Raw genomic sequence first — 22,414 nt, 5'->3', positions numbered from 1 at the left:
AGCAAGAAGGGTGTATTTAGTTATGGATCAGTGAATGTCATTGTGTAACTGATCTTATGGACCAGTGAATGAACTAAGTTCTCAGTGCCTACTAACAATACTGTTGATATATGCGCAAATGTAAGGAATCTTACAACACCAGGTTATAGTCCAACAAATTTATTTTAAAATCACAAGCTTTCGGAGATTATCTCCTTCGTCAGATGAATGATGTCTCACGAATTTGATTGAGTTTTTTGAAGGGGTAACCAAGAAGATAGATGAGGGCTGTGCAGTAGACGTGGTCTACATGGACTTCAGCAAAGCATTTGACAAGGTACCGCATGGTAGGTTGTTACATAAGGTTAAATCTCATGGGATCCAAGGTGAGGTAGCCAATTGGATACAAAATTGGCTTGACGACAGAAGACAGAGGGTGGTTGTCGAGGGTTGTTTTTCAAACTGGATGCCTGTGTCCAGCGGTGTGCCTCAGGGATCGGTGCTGGGTCCGCTGTTATTTGTTATTTATATTAATGATTTGGATGAGAATTTAGGAGGCATGGTTAGTAAGTTTGCAGATGACACCAAGATTGGTGGCATTGTGGACAGTGAAGAAGGTTATCTAGGATTGCAACGGGATCTTGATAAATTGGGCCAGTGGGCCGATGAATGGCAGATGGAGTTTAATTTAGATAAATGTGAGGTGATGCATTTTGGTAGATCGAATCGGGCCAGGACCTACTCCGTTAATGGTAGGGCGTTGGGGAGAGTTATAGAACAAAGAGATCTAGGAGTACAGATTCATAGCTCCTTGAAAGTGGAGTCACAGGTGGATAGGGTGGTGAAGAAGGCATTCAGCATGCTTGGTTTCATTGGTCAGAACATTGAATGCAGGAGTTGGGATGTCTTGTTGAAGTTGTACAGGGCATTGGTGAGGCCACACTTGGAGTACTGTGTACAGTTCTGGTCACCCTATTATAGAAAGGATATTATTAAACTAGAAAGAGTGCAGAAAAGATTTACTAGGATGCTACCGGGACTTGATGGTTTGACTTACAGGGAGAGGTTAGACAGACTGGGACTTTATTCCCTGGAGAATAGGAGGTTAAGGGGTGATCTTATAGAAGTCTATAAAATAATGAGGGGCATAGATAAGGTCGATAGTCAAAATCTTTTCCCAAAGGTAGGGGAGTCTATAACGAGGGGGCACAGATTTAAGGTGAGAGGGGAGAGATACAAAAGGATCCAGAGGGGCAATTTTTTCACTCAAAGGGTGGTGAGTGTCTGGAACGAGCTGCCAGAGGCAGTAGTAGAGGCGGGTACAATTTTGTCTTTTAAAAAGCATTTGGACAGTTACATGGGGAAGATGGGTATCGAGGGATATGGGCCAAGTGCAGGCAATTGGGACTAGCTTAGTGGTATAAACTGGGCGACATGGACATGTTGGGCCGAAGGGCCTGTTTCCATGTTGTAACTTCTATGATTCTATGATTCTATATATGCGCAGGAAGCCTTGTGACAGTTAAGGTTCCTGTCTTGCTTTAAATATATTTACAAGATGTGGCTGATCACTTTAAATTTAAATTTAATTATTGTATGCTGAGAGAGAGCCTCTCTCTGTTTACTTGTTTTGTCCACATTGGAGAGGATACACAGGAACATGGGAACAGGAGGAGGGCATTCAGCCCCTCAAGTCTGTTCTGTTATTCAATAAATCATGGCTGATCTGTACCTCAACTCCATTCAAGCATCATTGATCCAGATCCCTTGATATCCTTACCAAACAAAAAGCTATCGATTTCAATCTTGAAAGTTTCAACTGAGTGAGCATCTCCAGCCTTTTGGGGAAGAAAGTTCCAGATTTCCACTGCCGTTTATGTGAAAAAGTGCTTCCTGATTTCACTACGAATCACCTTGCTCTGAGTTTAAGATTGTGCTCCCTTTTTCTGGATTCTCCCACCAGAGGAAACAGTTTCTTTGTATATGCCCTATCGAATCCCTTTATCATTTTAAATACCTCAGTTAGATGACCCCTCAACCGTTAAAACTCAAGGGAATACAAGCCAAGTTTATGCAACCTATCCTCAGAATTTAATCTGGTAAATCTGCTCTGTATGTCCTCCAAGGCCAATATATCCTTCCTGAGGTGTGGTGCCCAAAACTGAACACAGTATTCCAGATGGGGTCTGACTAAGGCTCTGTACAACTGAAACATAACTTCCTTCCCACTGTATTTGACAAGGTATCTCAGACTAGGTTACTTCACAAGATAGAATCTTGTGGTATCAATAGAAATTTGAATTGCCAGATTAGGAATTGGCTCCAATCCCGCAGCCAAAAAGTTGTAGTTAACGGATGTGGTTCAGCTTAGAGACATGTTACTCGTGGTGTCCCCCAGGGATCGGTCCTGGGCCCGTTACTCTGCACAGTCTATTAATGACTTGGACAGCGGTGTTGGAAGTATGGTAAGTAAGTTTGCGGATGACACCAAAATCTGTGTAAGGGTTGAGACGGTAGAGAAATGCAATCAAATCCAAAAAGATATAGATGCGCTAGGGGAGTGGACCACACATTGGCAAATGACGTTTAATTTAGATAAATGCAGTGTCGTGCACGTTGTAAGGCCAACACAGAATACACATATCATTTGCAGGGAACAACACTGAAAGAAGTTGAGAAAGAAAAAGATCTTGGTGTTATTGTGCACAAATTGCTAAAGGTTCATGACCAATAAAGAGAAACTGCAGCTAACAAGGTATTGGGCTGTATTAATAGAAGCATTCAGTATAAATCAAAGGACATCATTTTGACACAATACAGATTGCTGGTCAGATAGCGTCTAGAGTTCTGTCCCCAATTTTGGTCCCCCCACATGTTGGGTGATATAGCGGCCTTGGAAAAGGTCCAGAAGAGAGCTCCAAGAATGATTCCAAGCTTGAAGAACCTCAACTACTCAGATACGCTCAAGGACCTTGGTCTATTTACTTTGGAGCAGCACAGACTTAGAGGTGACTTGATAGAGGTCCATAAAATAATTAAAGGGCTGGATAGTGTCCCCATTGATAGATGTTTCCAGTTTACCAGGTTGGGGACGACCAGAGGACATGTGTTTAAATGATGTAAGAGTAGGAATAGACTGGATGTTAGGTGGTTCTTCTTTTTCCAGAGAACTGTGAGACTCTGGAATACATTGCTGGCTGGTGTGGTGGATGCTGACTCTCTGCATGCCTCCAAGAGGAAGCTGGATCAGTTCTTGACGGGGGCAGAGATCACATCAGATAGAAGGTCAGTGGCTTTACAGGTAACGCTTGGCCCAGGGGATCTCCTGGACTGGTTTTGATTGCCTGAGGGGGTTGGAGAAGAATTTTACAGGAGTATTTTTTCATTTATTGGCCCTGTTTTTTTTCTCTTTTTTTTGCTTCTCCCAGGAGATTATATGGCTGCGGGGATGGATATAAGCTGGGGGTGCGGGGGGGGGGGGTGGAGGGAGGTGGAGGGAGGGAGGGGTGGAGGTCGGAGAAGGAAGGAAGTGTTTAGCCATGATGGTCTGGTCATTATGGTGTGGGGCAGGCTTGATGGACCAGCTGGTCTTTTCCTGCCCATTAATTTTGTATGTTTGTACGTTCATATCCAGTCCCTTTGAGCTAACGGCCAACATTCCAATAGCCTTTTTAATTACTTTTTGTACCTATGCACTAGCCTTTAGAGTGCACATGGACAGCAAAATCCCTTTGCTCCTCCATAGTTTCCGGTCTCTCACCATTTAGAAAATATTCCAATTTGTCACTTTTGAATCCAAACCTCACACTTCCCCACATTGAACTCCGTATGCCACAGTTTTGCCCACTCACATAATCTGCCCTTGTCCCTTTGCAACTTCCTGGTCTCATCTGCACAACTTGCTAAGCCTCCAAACATGTGTCATCTGAAAACTTGGATTTTCAACTCTCTATTCCTTTACCAAGTGATTGATATACGGTGAAAAGCTACGGCCCGAGTACTGATCCCTGTAGAACACCACTTGTTATATCCCGCCAATCAGAGTACATTCCCTTTATCCCTGCTCTCTGTCTCCGACCTCTCAACCAATTACCAAAACACGTCAAGGTTACCTCCAATTACGTGCGCATTTATTTTTGCTAATAATCTCTTGTGCAGAAACTTACCAAATATCTTCTGGAAGCCCATATAGAAACATCAATAGACGCTCCCCTTTCCATCATGTATATACGAACATACGCACTAAGAGCAGGAGTAGGCCATTCGCCCCCTCGACCCTGCTCTACCATTTGATAAGATCATGGCTGATCTGATTGTGACCTCAACCCTGCTTTCCCGTCTACCTACGATAACCTTTGACTCCCTTGTTAATCAGGAATCTATCTAACTCAGCCTTAAAAATATTCAATGACCCTGCCTCCACCGCTCTCTGGGGAAGGGAGTTCCACAGACTCACGACCCTCAGAGAAAACATTTCTCCTCATCTCCGTCTTAAATGGGAGACCCCTTATTTTTAAATTGTGGCCCCTAGTTCTAGTCTCTCCCACAAGGGAAAACATCCTCTCAGCATCTACCCCTTCTCGTCCCCTCAGGATCTTATATGTTTCAATAAGATCACCTCTCATTCTTCTAAACTCCAGTGTGTACAGGCCCAACTTGTCCAACCTTTCCTCATAAGATAACCCCCTCATCCCAGGAATCAGTTGAGTGAACCTTCTCTGAACCGCCTCCAAAGCAATTATGTCCTTTCTTAAATAAGGTGACCAAAACTGTACACTGTATTCTAGATGTGGTCTCACCAATGCCCAGTACAACTGGAGCAAAACATCTCTACTTTTATATTCCATTCCCCTTGCAATAAATGACAACATTCCATTTGCCTTCCTAATCACATGCTGTACCTGCATACTAACTTTTTGTGATTCATGTACTAGGATACCCAGATTCCTCTGCACCTCAGAGTTCTGCAATCTCTCTCCATTTAAATAATATATCCTTTTCTATTCCTCCTGCCAAAGTGGACAAGTTCACATTTTCCCACATTATACTCCATCTGCCAAATTTTTGCCGACTCACTTAACCTATCTATAGCCCTTTGCAGACTCCTTGGGAGGAAAATTGTATTTGGGTCTGTTTTGGGCGGAGGTAGTGCGATGCGCTACCACTCCGCGCCCGACGGATCCTACGCAGGCAGCACGTGAACTTCGTGCTGCCTGCTACTTACCATGAAACCTCTGTGCAGCTCGCGCAACCCTCGTGCTGAGAGGCTGCATGGAGAATGACGAAGTTGGAAATGGGGCGTGCACAGCGCACATCATTAGCAGCCTGCACTACTTAAAGGTGCAGGCACATAGCTTACCTGCAGGAGGGAAAAATGACCATGCGAGTGGCTGCACCGGCACGAGAGAGGGCTCCACGCTTCTCCGATGATGCTCTTGAGGCCCTGTTGGACAGCATGGACGAAAGGAGGGCCAGCATATACCCGCAGGGTGGCCAGTGACCCTCCAGACTACAGTTGCGCAGGCATTGGCAGACTGTGGTGCAGGAAGTGAACGTTAGGAGCATTGCACCACGCATGTGGGTGCAGTGCCGGAAGAAGTTCAATGATTTGACATGAGTGGTCAAGGTGAGTGAATACAAGTGTCAAGTGGCACATCCTACCACTGCACCACTGCTCCACACACGACAACTCCCGTCACCCACCCACCCACCAACAAACACTGCCCATCCATACGCAATGCTGCACTTGGCATGCTGCATCTCACCTGCACATTGTACCACACTTGCAGGCCACACAACCACCACTCACAACTCTCACAAACTGGCAGCTATTCTACCATGACAGGCACATCACCCACACACCTTGTAGGACACTCACTGACACACTGTCCTCTGTCTTGCAGGAGAAGGTGGCGCATAACACCTGGCAGCAGGAGGGACTTGAGGCTGGACGGGCACGTTTGCACGTCCTCACCCCACTAGAGGAGACGGTGCTCCGGATCATTGGGCGGGCCGTCGCTGCAGCCGTCACAATGTGCCGCGCTGGAGGTCCCGGTGAAGGGGTTCTCTGCATATCTAATGCTCCTTCTCCTTTTCCACATCTCCCTCCTCCCATAATCTTTTCTGACTCACGAGCTGTACATGCTGTCAGCACACACCTCTTACTTGCTCCTCTCCCCATTCCACAACTCAAACCTGTTTCCCTTTGTCATTGCAGATACCCAAGAACACGTGACGGCACCCTTTGAAGGAGGAGGAGGAGGAGGAAACTGAAGCCGCATCGTCAATCCATCTGACACTTGCTTCCACCAGCTCAGAGACTGACACTGCGCGTCCTTTAGAGGTTAGATTAGAGGAGGGATCTGCACGTGGTGAGACACCGAGCACAAGTGCGCAGGAGCCCGGGCGGGTGTGGGGGAACGGATACCACAGGTGCTAGCTCGTTGAAGGGCGAGGTCGCTCACTTGTTCTGCTGCAGAGGAGTCAGATGAGGACTGCGATGGGCCAGGCTACAGAAGACAGCTGATGGGTGTACACCAACAAATGCTTGGGGCTCTGGAAAGCCTGCCAGAAAGCCTGCGCACAATTAGAAGGGGCATGGAGGAGTCCAGCTCCAACTTGGTGCAGGGCTTTGCGCAGAGTTTGGAGTCCATCCTTTCCAATATGGGAACGGGTGGTCATCTCCATCAGCGCACCTGTGGAATTCACCATGATGCAGCGTCTGATGACTGATGTCACAGCATCCATTGCAGCACAAACATCTGCCATCCAAGGTCTGACTGCTGCCTTGGAAGCTCAGACTGCTGCTCGTGTGGCTCTGAGGACCACTGTGGAATGAGGCTTCCAGGGCGTCACAGCACTCCAGCAATCCGTTCTTCAGCTGATCACCAGGATTGCCGAGGCGCCGCCCCGGGAGTGTGGCAGTGGCGCCATGGCAGTCGGACCTGCTGTCCTCTCTCAGGACGACAGCCTTCCTGCTCTCACCCCTGCCACTCCGCCAGTGCCCCGTTGTTGCTTCTCGGCCAGCCAGGCCAGACTGCTGAAGCCTATGCTGAGATGGTGCAGTCTGAAGCCGGGCCCTTCAGGCCCAGAGCTGCTTGAGGTTGTCCTCCAAGGCCATCTGCATGCTCCTCAATTGAAGGCCAGCAGCCTCCCACCATCTATGCTCCAGCCACTGGGGAAGCACCTCGTAGTAGCACTAGGACAGGGAAAGGCACACGAACAACAGGCACTAAGGGAATGCAAAAGGGTGAATAGTTCTGTTATGTTCACATAATTTCATTTATTCATCCATAAATGAGAGTTTGATTTTGCATTTGGTGGTAGTTTTTATTTATGCAATGAGCTGAGAGGGACACCAATGTGTAATCAGATGGAGGTCTTGTGGGAGTGGAAAGGTGGGGAATGTCAGACTGTTGGTGAGTTGAGGGATGTAGTTCAAATTATTGATAGCGGGTACAGCCCTTTGGTGACAAGGCGTGTGGTTCCTGTTGCACCCTTGCGTCTTCCTCCACTTCCCCTTCCGGCTTCACCCCCTCCTCCTCTGCCTCTTCCGCCTCTTCCTTCAAACCTCCACCTCTGGCTCAGGGTCTTCTGCAATCATTGGTGGCAAAGGCTGGTCCCTCATGATGGTGAGGTTGCCCAGCATACCACCACAAATCTGGCACCCGCTCAGGGGAGTACTGCAGGACTCCTCCAGACAGCGGAAGCATTGTTTGAGGAAGCCTATGCTGTGCACCACGATGTTGCATGTGGCAGCATGGCTCTCATTCTAGGCCTGCTGTGCACATGTGCGTGGGTCCCTGACCGGTGTCATGAGCCATGTTGTGAGGGGACAGCCCTTGTCGCCCAGTAGCCAGCCTTTGACTTGCCGAGTCGGGTGAAAGATAGCTGGCACGTTGGACTGCCGCATGACGAAGGCGGCGTGACACCTCCCAGGGTAGCGGGCATCAACCTTCATGATGTGATGCATGTCGTCGCACACCAGCTGCACGTTGAGGGAGTGGAAGTCCTTTTGGATGACTAAGACGGCTGAGTTGATGTGCGGGGCATGCAGGGTAATATGTGTGCAGTCAATGGCACCCTGCACCATGGGAAGCCAGCAATGCGGGTGAACCCCCATGCTTGCTCACTCTGCATGCCTCTGTTGAGAGGAAAGGTGATGAACCTGTTCCTCATGTGATACAGCGCGTCTGTGACTTCCCTTATGCAGCAGTGGTCTGCATACTATGAGATGTTGCACATGTCGCCAACAGAGGCCTGAAATGCTCCTGAGCTATAGAAATTCAGCGTCACGGTGATCTTCACTGCCACAGGCAGTGTCCTTGTCCTGCTCTAAGGCTGCAGTTGTGGCCGCACCAGTTGACAGATCTCGGTGACGGCTTCCTTAGTGAACCTCCTCGGTCATGTAGAGGTAAGACAATTGATCCCGGAAGGCCCTCATTGGGTAGGGCCTCCTGCTCAGTGCCCTGCGCCTCCACGTCCTCCGTCTCCTCGCAGCTTGACCTGCTCTGCGTGGCCTCTCTGCATGCTCCCAGTCATGCTCAATGCCCAACGGGAGCCCTAGCAGGCCGCCCATGGTTGGCAGGAATGTTGTTCAACCAGGGTTGTAACTTTCCGATCCGTAAGGCAGTACTAGCCAAAGCACTGTCAAAAGTAGTGTAGGGACTCTCAATGAGAATAGGGAGCTTCAAAAAACACTTCCTGCTCTTCCACCAGCCAGAAGCAATAATCCAGCAACTAACCCGAAACTCCTGCATGGCCCCTTTAAATAGTGCTGGTGGGGGGCCCTTCAGGCACTGTAAGACCCGTTTAGATGGTCGGGGATAAGACTGTGCGTTGAGTTGAGCGTTAAGGTAGAAAATGGTGTGTACAACCTTAAATCAACGTTGCACACTGATTGCACGCATTTTCTCCCTACTTTACATGCTTCCAGCGTTTGGTATTTGCGCATACGCTAACTCCTGTACCAAGGTAGTGTCTGGTGCATGTCACGCAGGAAATGTGCTTGTGCATCCAAGGTGCCATCTCAGATGTCGGAGAGGCTGTGTAGCGCCGAAACAACGGGCGCTCCACGGCCTAATTTCGCGCCCCTTATGTCCTCTTCACAACTTACTTTCTTACTTACCTTTGTGTTATCAGCAAATTTAGCAACCATACATTCGGTCCCTTTATCCAAGTCATTGATATAGATTGTAAATAGTTGAGGCCCAAGCACTGATCCCTGTGGCACTCCACTCGTTGCATTTTGCCGACCTGAAAATGACCCATTTATGCCTACTCTCTGTTTCCAGTTAGCTAACCAATCGTTTATCCATGCTAATATGTTACCCCATACACCATGAGCTCTTATTTTGTGTAGTAGCCTTTGATGTGGCACCTTCTCAAAAGCCTTCTGAAAATCCAAGTACACCACATCCACAGGATCCCCTTTATCCACGTTGCTTGTTACTTCCTCAAAGAACGCTAATAAATTAGTCAACACGATTTCCCTTTCACAAAACCGTGTTGACTCTGCCTGATTGCATTGAGATTTTCTAAGTGCCCTCCTATAACCTCCTTAATAATAGATTCTAGCATTTTCCCTATGACAGAGGTTAAGCTAACTGGCCTGTAGTTTCCTGCTTTCTGTCTCCCTCCTTTCTTGATTTGAGGAGTGAAAGTCGCGATTTTCCAATCTGATGGGACCCTTCCAGAATCTCGGGAATTTTGGAAAATTAATACCAATGCATCTACTATCTCTGCAGCCACTTCTTTTCAGACCCTAGGATGAAGTCTATCAGGACTTGGGGACTTGTCAGCTTTTAGTTCTAATAATTTTTTCAAAACCCTTTCCCTGGTGATTGTAAATGTTTTAAGTTCCTCCATCCCTTTCACCTCTTGATTCACAATTATCATGTTATTTGTATCCTCTACAGTGAAGACGGACGCAAAATATCGGTTTAATTCATCCATCATTTCCTTATTCTCCGTTATTAATTCTCCAGACTCTCTCTAGAGGACCAACGCTAACTTTACTTACTCTTCTCCTTTTTTAAATACCTGTAGAAACTCTTACTGTCTGTTTTTACATTTCTCTTGTACTCTAATTTCTCCCTCATTATTCTTTTAGTCATTCTTTGCTCTTTTTTATATTCTGACCAATCTTCTGACCTGCCACTGATCTGTGTGGAATTGTATGCTTTTTCTTTGAATTTTATATTATCTTTAACTTCCTTAGTTAGCCACGGATGGTACGTCCTTCCCCGAGAGTCTTTCTTTCTCACTGGTATGTATCTTTGCCAAGAGTTATGAAATATCTCATTGAATGTCTGGCAATGCATCTCTACTGACCTATCCCTTAACCTAAGTTCCCAGTTCACTTTAGCCAGCTCTGTCTTCATGCCCTCATAATTGTCCTTACTTAAGTTTAAAACATTAGTCTGAGACTTACTCTTCTCTCCCTCAAACTGAATGCGAAATTCAATCATATTGTGATCACTGCTACCTAGAGGCTCCTTTACAATGAGGTCATTAATTAATCCTGTCTCATTACACATTAGCAGATCTAGAATAGCCTGTTCTCTGGTTGGCTGTAGAACATGCTGCTCTAAGAAATCGTCCCAAAAGCACTCTAGGAACTCATCTTCCAGGCTACCTTTGCCAATCAGATTCTTCCAATCTATATCTGTAGATTAAAATCACCCATGTTTATCGCTGTTCCTTTCTCACAAGCCCCCATTATTTCTTCCTGTATACCCTGTCCTACAGTGTGGTTCCTGTTAGGGGGCCTATAAACTACTCCCACAAGCGACTTCTTGCCTTTACTATTTCTTATCTCTCCCCAAACTGATTCTACATCTTGGTCTTTAGAACTAAGGTCATTTCTCTCCATTATACTTTTGTCATCCTTAATTAACAGAGCTACCCCTCCACCTTTTCCTTGTTTCCTGTCCTTCCGAAATGTCAAGTACCCTTGAATATTCAGGTTCCAGCCTTTGTCATCTTGCAGCCATGACTCTGTAATGGCTATATGTTAGTGACTTCTTCAAAAAATTAAACTAGATTAGTTAGCTATCTGGTATGCAAAATATCACTTCAAAGGCAGCTGATCACTGGGTTGACAGAATAATTTAACATTATTTACCTGGTGGCAAAAGACAGATAAATTAATGGGACTGAAAGCCAATAAATCCCAGGGCCTGATAATCTGCATCCCAGAGTACTATAAGAGGTAGCAATGGAAATAGTGGATGCATTGGTTGTCATCTTCTAAAATTCTATAGATTATGGAACAGTTCCTGCAGATTGGAGGGTGGCAAATGTAACCTCACTATTTAAAAAAGGAGGGAGTGAATAAACAGGGAACTACAGACCTGTGAGCCTAACATCAGTAGTAGGGAAAATGCGAGAGTCTATTATAAAGGATGTGATAACAGGACACTTAGAAAATATCAACGGGATTAGACAAAATCAACATGGATTTATGGAAGGGAAATCGTGTTTGACAAACCTACTGGAGTTTTTTGAGGATGTGACTGGTAGAATAGATAAGGGAGAACCAGTGGATGTGGTGTATTTGGATTTTCAGAAGGCCTTTCACAAATTCCCACATTAGAGGTTAGTGTGCAAAATTAAAGCACGTGGGATTGGGGGTAATGTACGGGCATGGATTGAAAATTGGTTAACAGACAGGAAACAGAGAGTAGGAATAAATGGGTCTTTTTTGGGGTGGCAGGCGGTGACTAGTGGGGTACCGCAGGGATCAGTGCTTGGGTCCCAGCTGTTCACAATATATATCAATGATTTGGATGAGGAAACAAAATGAAATATTTCCAAGTTTGCTGATGACACAAAACTAGGTGGGATCGTGAGTTGTGAAGAAGATGATTGTAAACAATTTTACAACACCAAGTTATAGTCCAGCAATTTTATTTTAAATTCACAAGCTTTCGGAGGCTTCCCCCTTCGTCAGGTGACGAAGGGGGAAGCCTCCGAAAGCTTGTGAATTTAAAATAAAATTGCTGGACTATAACTTGGTGTTGTAAAATTGTTTACAATTGTCAACCCCAGTCCATCACCGGCATCTCCACATCGTGAAGAAGATGCAAAGAGGTTTCAAGGCAATTTAGACAAGTTGAGTGAGTGGGCAAATACATGGCAGATTCAGTATAACATGGATAAATGTGAAGTTATCCACTTCAGAAGGAAAAACAGAAAGGCAGAGTATTATTTAAATGGTGATAGATTGGGAAATGTTGATGTACAAAGGGACCTGGGAGTCCTTGTACACGAGTCACTGAAAACAAACATGCAGGTGCAGCAAGCAGTTAGGAAGGTAAATGGCCTTTATTGCAAAAGGATTTGATTTCAGGAGCAAGGATGTCTGACTGCAATGAAACAGGGCCTTGGTGAGACCACACCTGGAGTATTGTGTGCAGTTTTGGTATCCTTTCACTTGCCATGGAGGGAGTGCAGCGAAGGTTCACCAGACTGATTCCTAGGATGACAGGACTGTCGTATGAGGAGAGATTGGCTTGACTAGGCCTGTACTCACTTGAGTTTAGAAGAATGAGAGGGGATCTCATTGAAACATATAAAATTCTGACAGGGCTAGACAGACTGGTTGCAGGGAGAATGTTTCCCCTGGCTGGCAGGTCTAGAACAAGGGGTCACAGTCTCAGGATACAGGGTAGGACATTTAGGACTGAGATGAGGAGAAATTTCTTCACTCAGAGGGTGGTGAACCTGTGGAATTCTCTACCACAGAAGGCTGTGGAGGCCAAGTCACTAAATATATTTAGGAAAGAGACAGAGAGATTTCTAGACACAAAATGCATCAAAGGGTACGGGGAGAGAGAGCGGGAATATGGTATTGAGATAGAGGATCAGCCATGATCATACTGAATGGCGGAGCAGGGTCGAAGGGCCGAAAGGCCGACTCCTGCTCCTATTTTCTATGTTTCTATAAATCAGTTGTCATATCAGGGGGTTGTGGTACCAGGGTTCTCACAGCTTGGCTTTGTCATGGGAATAGATGGAAGGCAAGTCTGTGAAGAGAGGTGTTTCTTTGAAGTCCACTTGATAGACAGTTACATGGCCAGTGATTTATTATTCTGGGATAAAGGAGGTAGTCTTTGCCCAGTTCATCAGTTCTTCTGCACCCATCAAGATAGAGGGTAGAGAGTGGTGGTTAGAAAAAACATCATGTTTTGGTTTTATGTTATAGATGCTGAGCCAGGTTTAACATTATTAGGAAAGTTAGTGAAGTGTCGCATCATTTATAATTTTTGTACATTTATGAAGTGTAAGTTACACATTTTTTAATCAAGTAACATCTGCTCTATTGATTTTCCACTACTGTTCACTTTTACTTTTGATTTTAGTAATATATAGCCTCAGTCTGACAGAAAGTGTATTCTTCTGCTTACTGAATATGAGCTGAACATGAGCGAGCTCATGTCAATTCAGTCAGTTAATTACAGTGATAAGAGTTTCTCTTCGACCCCTGGGCAACACTACATTACTAGGTATTGCGTGCATAAAGTCACACTTTGGTTTGTAGGGAGCAAGTGCTCGCTTCTTGTCGTGGTCCTTGGTGCAGCGCATGAGAGAAATATCTCGTGAAATCCTAAAAAACATAACAACTATTATATGTTCATTTTTCAGTTCTGTGCAAATTTAGTTAACTGCTTGTCCTGTTGTAAAAGCGAGTTTGAAGAGCACTGGAATTATTCCAATTTCTGCCATGTGACTCACAATTGCAAGCAAGAAACCCGATCAGAATTTGAGATGTGGTGATGACAACAGAACATCCAATAACCCACCTGGAAGTGTTTTTAAAAATTCTAGACATAGTCACCAAATCCAGACTGATGAGCAAAACAAAATATAAATTAAGAGCTGCTAACGGTGTTACAGATAGTGTTTTTTTTAAAAAGAAATAATAAGAGAACAAAAAAAAATAAAAAATCACATCATCCTGGACTGCTCTTGTACAGTTTCTGATAAATGGCTGAACAACAGCATTGGCAGAGACCTGAGAGTACTTTACTTGCTTTGCTCGTCTTTTTGGATGAGGAATGGTGGCGGGGGAGGGGGGATGGGAAGATTGGATATTCTTACACCTTAGACAAGCACACATACAAATTAGGATTCTTTTTACAATATGTGTCGAACTGTTGCTTATGGAAAGCAAAAAATTGTTGGGCCATATCATAAAATATTTATAGATCTTGAAAAATGTATAAATGATTCTGAAAATTGAGATATATTTCTGCACACAGGCTAAATTAAACCCCAAAGTAAGAACAGTAAAACTGTTATCATGCAAAAACATGAACAGTTTTCAGGTACCTGTTAAAACTCACTCACATGAGCAGCTAACCCTTTCTGGAGCAGAACAGGATGTGAAAGTGTCCATCATGCGAGAACAGTTATTTTTAGAAGGCTGCAATCTGCTTGCCTGCTCAATTCTCAGATCACCCCAGGAGGTAAAAAAAAGAGTGATGTCATAAAAGAGTTGTGGTTCCTGAAAGCCCCGAGTACATGTGAAGGCATTCTATCAAGGGAAACAGAACACAACTGGAAATGTTTTCAACCTCATCTGGGATGAAGCTTCTCTCCTTTGAAGCTTCCTTTTGTGATGTTGGTTTCTCAGGGCCTGCTTACACTGCAAATCTGGATTCAATTTGGATTCCATTCATCCAATTGAATCAGTCCAGCTTGGAATGCCTGTCATTTAAATTTAGATTGTTGGACCAGGGAAATGAATTGGATGGTATCCAATTCCTCAGCTCCAATGCGTGGAAAAAGTGTGGCCTGGCAGCAAATGTACACATTTGTCATGATGCCACAAGACAGCTGTGTGTGCAGTAATGACTACTGGGCAGAATGGGTTGTGTGTTTTGGACAATTTGTATTAGGGATAATTTGAATGATATTTTAGTATGTTTTTTGTATTTGTTTCTGTTTAATGAGTATTCCATTTTGAATAGGTTACATTCTTTACTTAAAAGGACTTAGTTTTCATGACAAAAGTGTTTGCGAAAGTTTCTTTTGTATTTTGTTTGTTTGGAAACACAGAATGCAAAAATGTAAGTTTGAAACGTTATCATCATGTCACTTGCATGTGATAGAGTGATAAAGGAATTGCTTGGATTTTCTGACTCTTTTTCCTCAAATGATGAAAGGTTTTCCAAACATTTTTTCATAAAAATTATTTTCCTTCAAGCTAGCTGTTATCCAAAATGATACAATACCACTTGGTCACTTTTCGCCTCCAACTCTAATCTTAATGATTGTTATAAATTTTGGGTCTGTCTTGGATATTTTCTTGGGTTAGCATCATCAGTCCCTCTCAAAGTGGACCCTTGTCCTTCAAGATCAGGAGTTTACTTTCGCTATCCAATATCAGACGTATAATAGCATAACAGAGGGGGTGTAACAATGAGACTCCCCTTTGTTATATGAACTGAATATCATGATCCTTGCATGTGCCCTTGTTCTTCGCCAATTTTCCAAAAGATGGACTGATGAACACTTTAGTGAGATAAGGCCAAATACAAATTGTTAAGCTGCTTTATTTTGCTGCCACTAAGTGAATGTACACAGCAAACCTCATTTCTCATCTTCAACCCCTCATTATAAATAAGGGAAATAATGTAGAAAAAAATGACCTTTTCAACATTTAAAAATTAGATATATTCTGAGTCGAGCAGGCCTGACGCATTTAGCACTGGACCAAACGCACGTGCAGATTGGGCGCAGGCCCTCCCACTGCTAAATTTGTCAACGTTGTACCCGACAAACGGGCACAATGCATACCCATTTTTACCCCAATGAATTCCCTATTGTCCCAGATCATTATGGGTAACAGTTTCAATGACTGCTCATTACTTCTTCAGAGAGCTCTAACATTTCTTTGTCAAGGTGGCTCCATCCTTCGCCGACATCAAAAAACAATCCAGAAGAGGCAGTATCTTTGTGAATTAATCTTTCAAGTCCCAAACCTGAATTCATATCAGAAACATGTTGGAGCTTAAAACAGGAATCCCTTTTAGGTCAGAGAGCCAATAATCCCTATTGTGTTTATAATCTTGGAAAAGAACCTCTCTCCATGACTCAATTCTGATTGACCAAACAACCAACATCAAATTTTATCTCCATCGGACTTGTCAGGCTGTCCATTCCCTTGACTCCACAGGACCTTTGGTTCTGATGGCATCTCTCTCATTATATTCAACTTGTGTGACTTCAAAATTATCCCTACCGTATGCTATTGCTTCAATCTCTCTGACTCCCATTCAACTTTTTCTTCTTGCCGAATCTGCCCCTATGGAGGTTGATCCGTTTTGTTCTAACTACTGTCCTATTTCCTTTAACTCATCACTTTCAAAGGCTAAGGAAGCTACTGCTAACTCTCAAATTATCAATCAATTGGAAACTGTGACCTAATCCATTACTACCAATATGGTTTTTATCATGTGTAAAGAATCCTACAACACCAGGTTATAGTCCAACAATTTTATTTGAAAATCACAAGCTTTCGGAGGCTTTCTCCTTCGTCAGGTGAATGTGGAAATCCTTGAACGTTTCGCATTTATATTCAGAGAACAATACCTGGTGATTACAGATAATCTTTCCAACTGCCTGTTGTCAAGGCAATCAAAGTGTTCAGACAGAGAGGTGTTACCTACAGGACCACCGAATATACAAACGGCCAGAACACAAAACAGAGAGAGAGAGGGAGAAACATCCGAAAGGAAGAGAAAGACAGAAAATGACCCGTTGTATTAAAAACAGATAACTTTTATTCGCTGATGGCTAAGGCCATCCCCACACCTCCACTACTCGCCTTCAAACAGCCACCCAACCTCAAACAGACCATCGTTCGCAGCAAATTACCCAGCTTTCAGGAGAACAGCGTCCACGACACCACACAACCCTGCCACGGTAACCTCTGCAAGACATGCCAGATCATCGACACAGATACCACCATCACACGAGAGGACACCACCCACCAGGTACATGGTTCATACTCCTGTGACTCGGCCAACGTTGTCTACCTCATACTTTGCAGGAAAGGATGCCCCGGAGCATGGTACATTGGCGAGACCATGCAGACACTGCGACAACGGATGAACGGACACCGCGCAACAATCGCCAGACAGGAGGGTTCCCTCCCAGTCGGGGAACACTTCAGCAGTCAAGGACATTCAGCCACCGATCTTCGGGTAAGCGTTCTCCAAGGCGGCCTTCGAGACACACGACAACGCAAAATCGTCGAGCAGAAATTGATAGCCAAGTTCCACACTCATGAGGACGGCCTCAACCGGGATCTTGGGTTCATGTCACGCTACACGTAACCCCACCAGCGAATAAAAGTTATCTGTTTTTAATACAACGGGTCATTTTCTGTCTTTCTCTTCCTTTCGGATGTTTCTCCCTCTCTCTCTCTGTTTTGTGTTCTGGCCGTTTGTATATTCGGTGGTCCTGTAGGTAACACCTCTCTGTCTGAACACTTTGATTGTCTTGACAACGGGCAGTTGGAAAGATTATCTGTAATCACCAGGTATTGTTCTCTGAATATAAATGCGAAACGTTCAAGGATTTCCACATTCACCTGACGAAGGAGAAAGCCTCCGAAAGCTTGTGATTTTCAAATAAAATTGTTGGACTATAACCTGGTGTTGTAAGATTCTTTACATTTGTCAACCCCAGTCCATCACCAGCATCTCCACATCACGGTTTTTATCATGACCACTCTGCTGGTGAGCTTTATTCTGTGTCAAAGTGGTTCAGTTTGCAGGACTTTTGCCTCTGAGTCAGATGGTTTGTGGGTTCAAGCCCCACTCTGAAAGAATCAAGCCCAAAATCTAGGCTAATCCTTGGAGTACTGCATTGCTGGAACTACTGACTTTTGGATCAGAAGTAAAGCCAAGTGTTCAAGATTCAGTGGCTCTACTTAAAGGCAGGGAGCCAAAATTCCACCCTCAACGCACATTACCAAAAAATGGATTAACTGGTCATTAATTTTCTTTGCTGTTTGAGGGACATTACTGTTACAATTAGCTGCTCACAAAGCAATAATGGCTACAATTCAAAGTAATTAATTGATTGTGAGGTGCCACAAGACATCATGAGAATGATGTAAGGCACTATACATGGTGGGGGTGGGGGTGCAATTGGGATACTGTGGAGTCAGTGGAATGTTCCTGCTTCTCCTGGCTCTACAACAACATTTAAAAATTAGATATATTTTGAGTCGAGCAGGCTTGATGCATTTTGCAGTGGACCAATGTGAAGGTTCGTTCGTTCGTTCTTCCTTCCTTCCTCTGACTGGCCTTTTGCAAATCTCCCCTCCCTTTGCCCCACCATTTGGCGGCTGTGCCTTCAGCTCCCTAGGCCTCACGATGTTGAACTCTTACGTGAAACCCCTCTAACTCTCTCTCCTCTTTGAAGACCTTCCTTAAAACCCAAACCTTTGACCAAGCTTTTGGCCCCCCTCCTATTATCTCCTTTTTTAGCTTGGCAATCAATTTTGTTTGGTGATGCTTCTGTGATGAAGCAATGTTGGAAGAAGGTGCCTGGACCTTTCATTTTGTGCAATGTGTCATAAACGGTGGTGTTAAATTTCAATATGGAGATTACACTGGTGTATGTAAAATAATACATTTGGATAAAATAATAACATTGTGTCCAATGTCTCTCAGCAATTTCTTTTATTTAAAAGAATAGAAATTTGTTACCAACATACCTTTCTTCCATTATTTCTCGAATTGCTGCCACAGTGGGTCCAGAGCCAAGATGTGTGTAGTATGGACCTTCATCTTTTTCTATGATTTGCTCTGCAATGCAAACACAAAAAAAATTAACTATATTTATCTCTACTTATCAAGGTTATGCACAAATATAGTCAGGATTCCTATTCAAATCATACCTGAACATTTTTGGATTTTGACTTGCACTAAAGCTACCGATCTCAAGTTGGTGGTTGCAGTGTGAGTTCCTCAAGCATTTATACTGGATGAACTTTCAATTCTCCTGCCCTGGAAAGAACTCTGGTTACGGGTGGTAGCATCTCTGCTCACTGAATGTTCAAATTCACTTCAGGTAGGTTTAAAAATTGCCCAGGCATCCAAGACCCTCTGAGTACATTTTAAATCCTGTCTGACAGCACGTTAGAATTACACTGAAACTGAGGTTTTACATCACTGATATCTGGAACATTGCAGATGAGAGGAAACAACCATAAGCCTCCATCCCAGCAACTGAAGTCACTTGCCTGCCTTCTCTTGAGCTACAGACACTTGGTTCCCTTCATGAGAGCAAAAATCCCCCACCCAACCATACAACTGTTCTATCCCACTTGGAATAAAAATAGATGCCTCACTGTCAAATCAGTACTTATCTCCTAATCCCACACATGTCCCTGCAGTACAAAGGGGAATACTGCACTGTGGGAGGTAATGTCTTTTGGGTGAGATGTTGAACCAAAGCTCCAACTGCCATCTCAGGAAGATGTAAAAGATCCCATGACACTATTCAAAGAAGAGCAAGAGAGGTCTCCTAATGTCCTGGTCACCATTTGACCCTCAACCGTCACTATTAAAACATTATCTGGTAATTTACCTCGTTGCTGTTTGTGGTACTTTGCTGTGTGCAAATTGGCTGCTGCATTTGCCTACATGACAACAGGGAATACACTTCAAAAGCTGTAAAGTGCTCTGGGATTTCCTGAGAATGTAAAAGGTACTCTATGCATGCAAGTTCGATCTTTCTTCTTTGCTCTAAAAGATTCAGAGAGGAGCACTCATTTCAGCATCTTTTGTTGCAGCAACCAGAAATACCTTAGTTTCCCTTTGAGAAACCACTTTGTGAAAGGCCACACCATTATTGGCTTTCACCACCTATAATGTTACTGACTCATTGGGCCTGATATTAGGAGGGAGGCGTGGGTAACGCGCCCAGTGAAATCGGTGGGTTTGGCACGCGATCGTAAGTAAACTGAAGCCACTTACCTTGGCTTCCGGGTTTTGCGCTGGAAAGCTGCGCAGCGGGCGGACTGCACACCTGCATCATAGGCTGTCAGCTAGAGGAGCCCTATTTAAAGAGGCAGTCCTCCACTGACTGATGCTGCAGAAAATAGGCAAAAATACAGCATGGAGCAGCCCAGGGGGAAGGCTGCTCCCAGGTTTAATGATGCCTCACTCCTGGTCTTACTGGATGGGGTGAGGAGGAGGGAGATCTTCCACCTGGCAGACGGGAGGAAGTGGGCCTGCCTCTGCCACCACGAAGGCCTGGCTCAAAGTGACAGAGGAGGTCACCAGCACCACCAACATATCACGCACCTGCATACAGTGCAGGAGGCGCTGCAAAGACCTAACCAGGTCAGCCGAAGTGAGTACTCTTACTCATTCCCCTACACTCTGTCTGCCACATCACCGCCCCCACCCCACATCTCCTTCTGCACTGCCAACACTACCCTATCACATCACTTCTCACACCCACTGTACCCTCATCCTCATCCGACCTGCACTTCCTCAACTCCCCAGTACTCATCCCACCACTACCACTCAACCCAATCCTCATACAATCTAATGGCTCTGTCTCACACTCACCCTCTCATGCATCTCTTTCACGGTCAGCCTCACCCCACCTGCCACTCTATCTGTGCTGCAGCCACAGGGGATGCATCATGTATGTGTAGTAAGAAGCGTAAGGCAAACGTGTCATGAGCATGAAGGGGATGCACAAGGGTGTTTGAGGGTTTGTCATGGTTTTTACTTATGTTTGATTTCTGATCAACTCACATTACATATTATATTGTCACCACTACTGCCACGTCTTGGCCATTCTTGACTGGCTTGTGTAATAATGCCCTTTCATGAGATTCTCCATGAACACCCTTGATGCCACCCATTGGGTCACCCTACAGTGGGTGTATGTGCAATTGTATGACTACTTTGTGCAGGTGCCTCTTGCGCAGCACTGTGTTGTGCAGCTCCACGTGGTGGAGGTGGACGGCGTGCCTGGCGAGGCTGGTGATGTTGCTCGTCCTCCAATGGAGTGATGAATGCAGCTGTGGAACCACCCCCCCTCATCCTGTCTGTGTGAGTGTGAGGGGGTCCGCAAAGTAGGTAAATGTGTTTGGACAGCAGAGTTTAGGGTATGATGTAATAATTTTGAGTGTGGAGACAACGGTGTGGCAGGCAAAATTTTGTCTGAGGTAACAGAGTGCCCTGCTGCAATGAATGAGGTATTACCCCCAATTGTCAAGGAATCCTCTGCATCTCCCAATGGCTGCTGACTGAAACACGTCTGCCACAACAGGGCGTGTTTCCCACAGCATGGGAAACACACTGAGGAGAATCCAAAATCACATCCCTGCTAAAATCTCTTCCCAATAAGGTCTGTCAATGACCTCAAGTACCTCCCGAACTATCTAAACTGTCATCCCGCCGGCATTAATTGCCGGTGGGAGTCCCGCATGCGGGGGCTGCGCGCGCACCGATTCGCATCATTGGGGAACCCAGAAGTGGGCTGGTTGGAGCCGGGCTCTCGACCCGCTCCGGGATTCCCCAATTTTAGGCACCCCCCCCTGCCACAAACGCACCTGCTCGGCCATCTAAAATTGACCCCATTGTGCACAGATAGGCTGTGGGATTGTGTGGACTCTGCAATCCTGTTCCAAAGAGCAGGAAATCATACAAAGATAGTTTAGCAGCAATTAGTTTTGGATTGCCTATTAAAATGAAGCTCTTGTACACTTACACCACCCTCCCCCCACCACACCAATTTTGCACCACCTGCAAACTTGTTTTGCCAATTGGAAAATTTACCCCACTGTTCCAAGTTTGCAGCAAGATTGGTTGGAGTTGTACAAATTCAGTTCAATAAAGTCCAGATATCAAAGGCTTCAGAAAACTTTGGGTAGATTTTTGTCTTCATCAGCTGGGCAGTAATCTGGGGGGGGAGGTGGATCACCCACCATTTATTGAACCCACCTGATTTTCATTCCATTGAGTCCAATGAGGTTGATTTCAATGGAATGAAAATTAGACGGGTTCAAAAAAGGCAGAAGATCCGCCCCGCCAGATTACTGCTCAGCCGATGAAAATCTATTCCACAGAGTTGGACGAGATTAACACAGCTATATTTCAGCTTTTAATTAAGATTTTTAGATGAAATGCTTTGGATACAGGTATTAATATTCTCCTATATCCAAAGATATGAAAGGAAGAGTTGTCGGGTCGATCTTCCTCTCCTGGAAGTACACTTCACCACACTGATGTCTTCAGTGCCCAAATTGTTTGAGGCCTCATTACCACATGGTTGAGGTGTTTTGGGTACACGTGGTGACACCCTATGGGGCACAGGACCAGACAGAAGAGGAAGTCTGGGCACTGCCTGGGCCTGAAAGGCACCAGAACAATTAAAGGGAACGGTACAGTTA

General features: G+C 44.9%; 1 protein-coding gene across 3 annotated transcripts in view; it reads right to left on the bottom strand.

Moving 5' to 3' along the window:
* tet3 (tet methylcytosine dioxygenase 3) overlaps positions 1-22,414 on the bottom strand; it is a 257,674-nt gene that overhangs the window by 77,216 nt on the left and 158,044 nt on the right. For all 3 annotated transcript variants that reach the window (XM_068001248.1, XM_068001247.1, XM_068001249.1), the window contains one exon: positions 18,716-18,806. In XM_068001248.1, coding sequence (XP_067857349.1) covers positions 18,716-18,806 — 91 coding nt within the window. The remainder of the gene's footprint in view (positions 1-18,715; positions 18,807-22,414) is intronic.

Source organism: Heptranchias perlo, chromosome 20 (assembly GCF_035084215.1).
Source record: "Heptranchias perlo isolate sHepPer1 chromosome 20, sHepPer1.hap1, whole genome shotgun sequence".
In the NCBI taxonomy this organism is placed as follows: Eukaryota; Metazoa; Chordata; class Chondrichthyes; order Hexanchiformes; family Hexanchidae; genus Heptranchias; species Heptranchias perlo.
The sequence above is the reverse complement of the archived record's forward strand: the minus strand, read 5'-3'. Positions and strand labels throughout refer to the sequence as shown.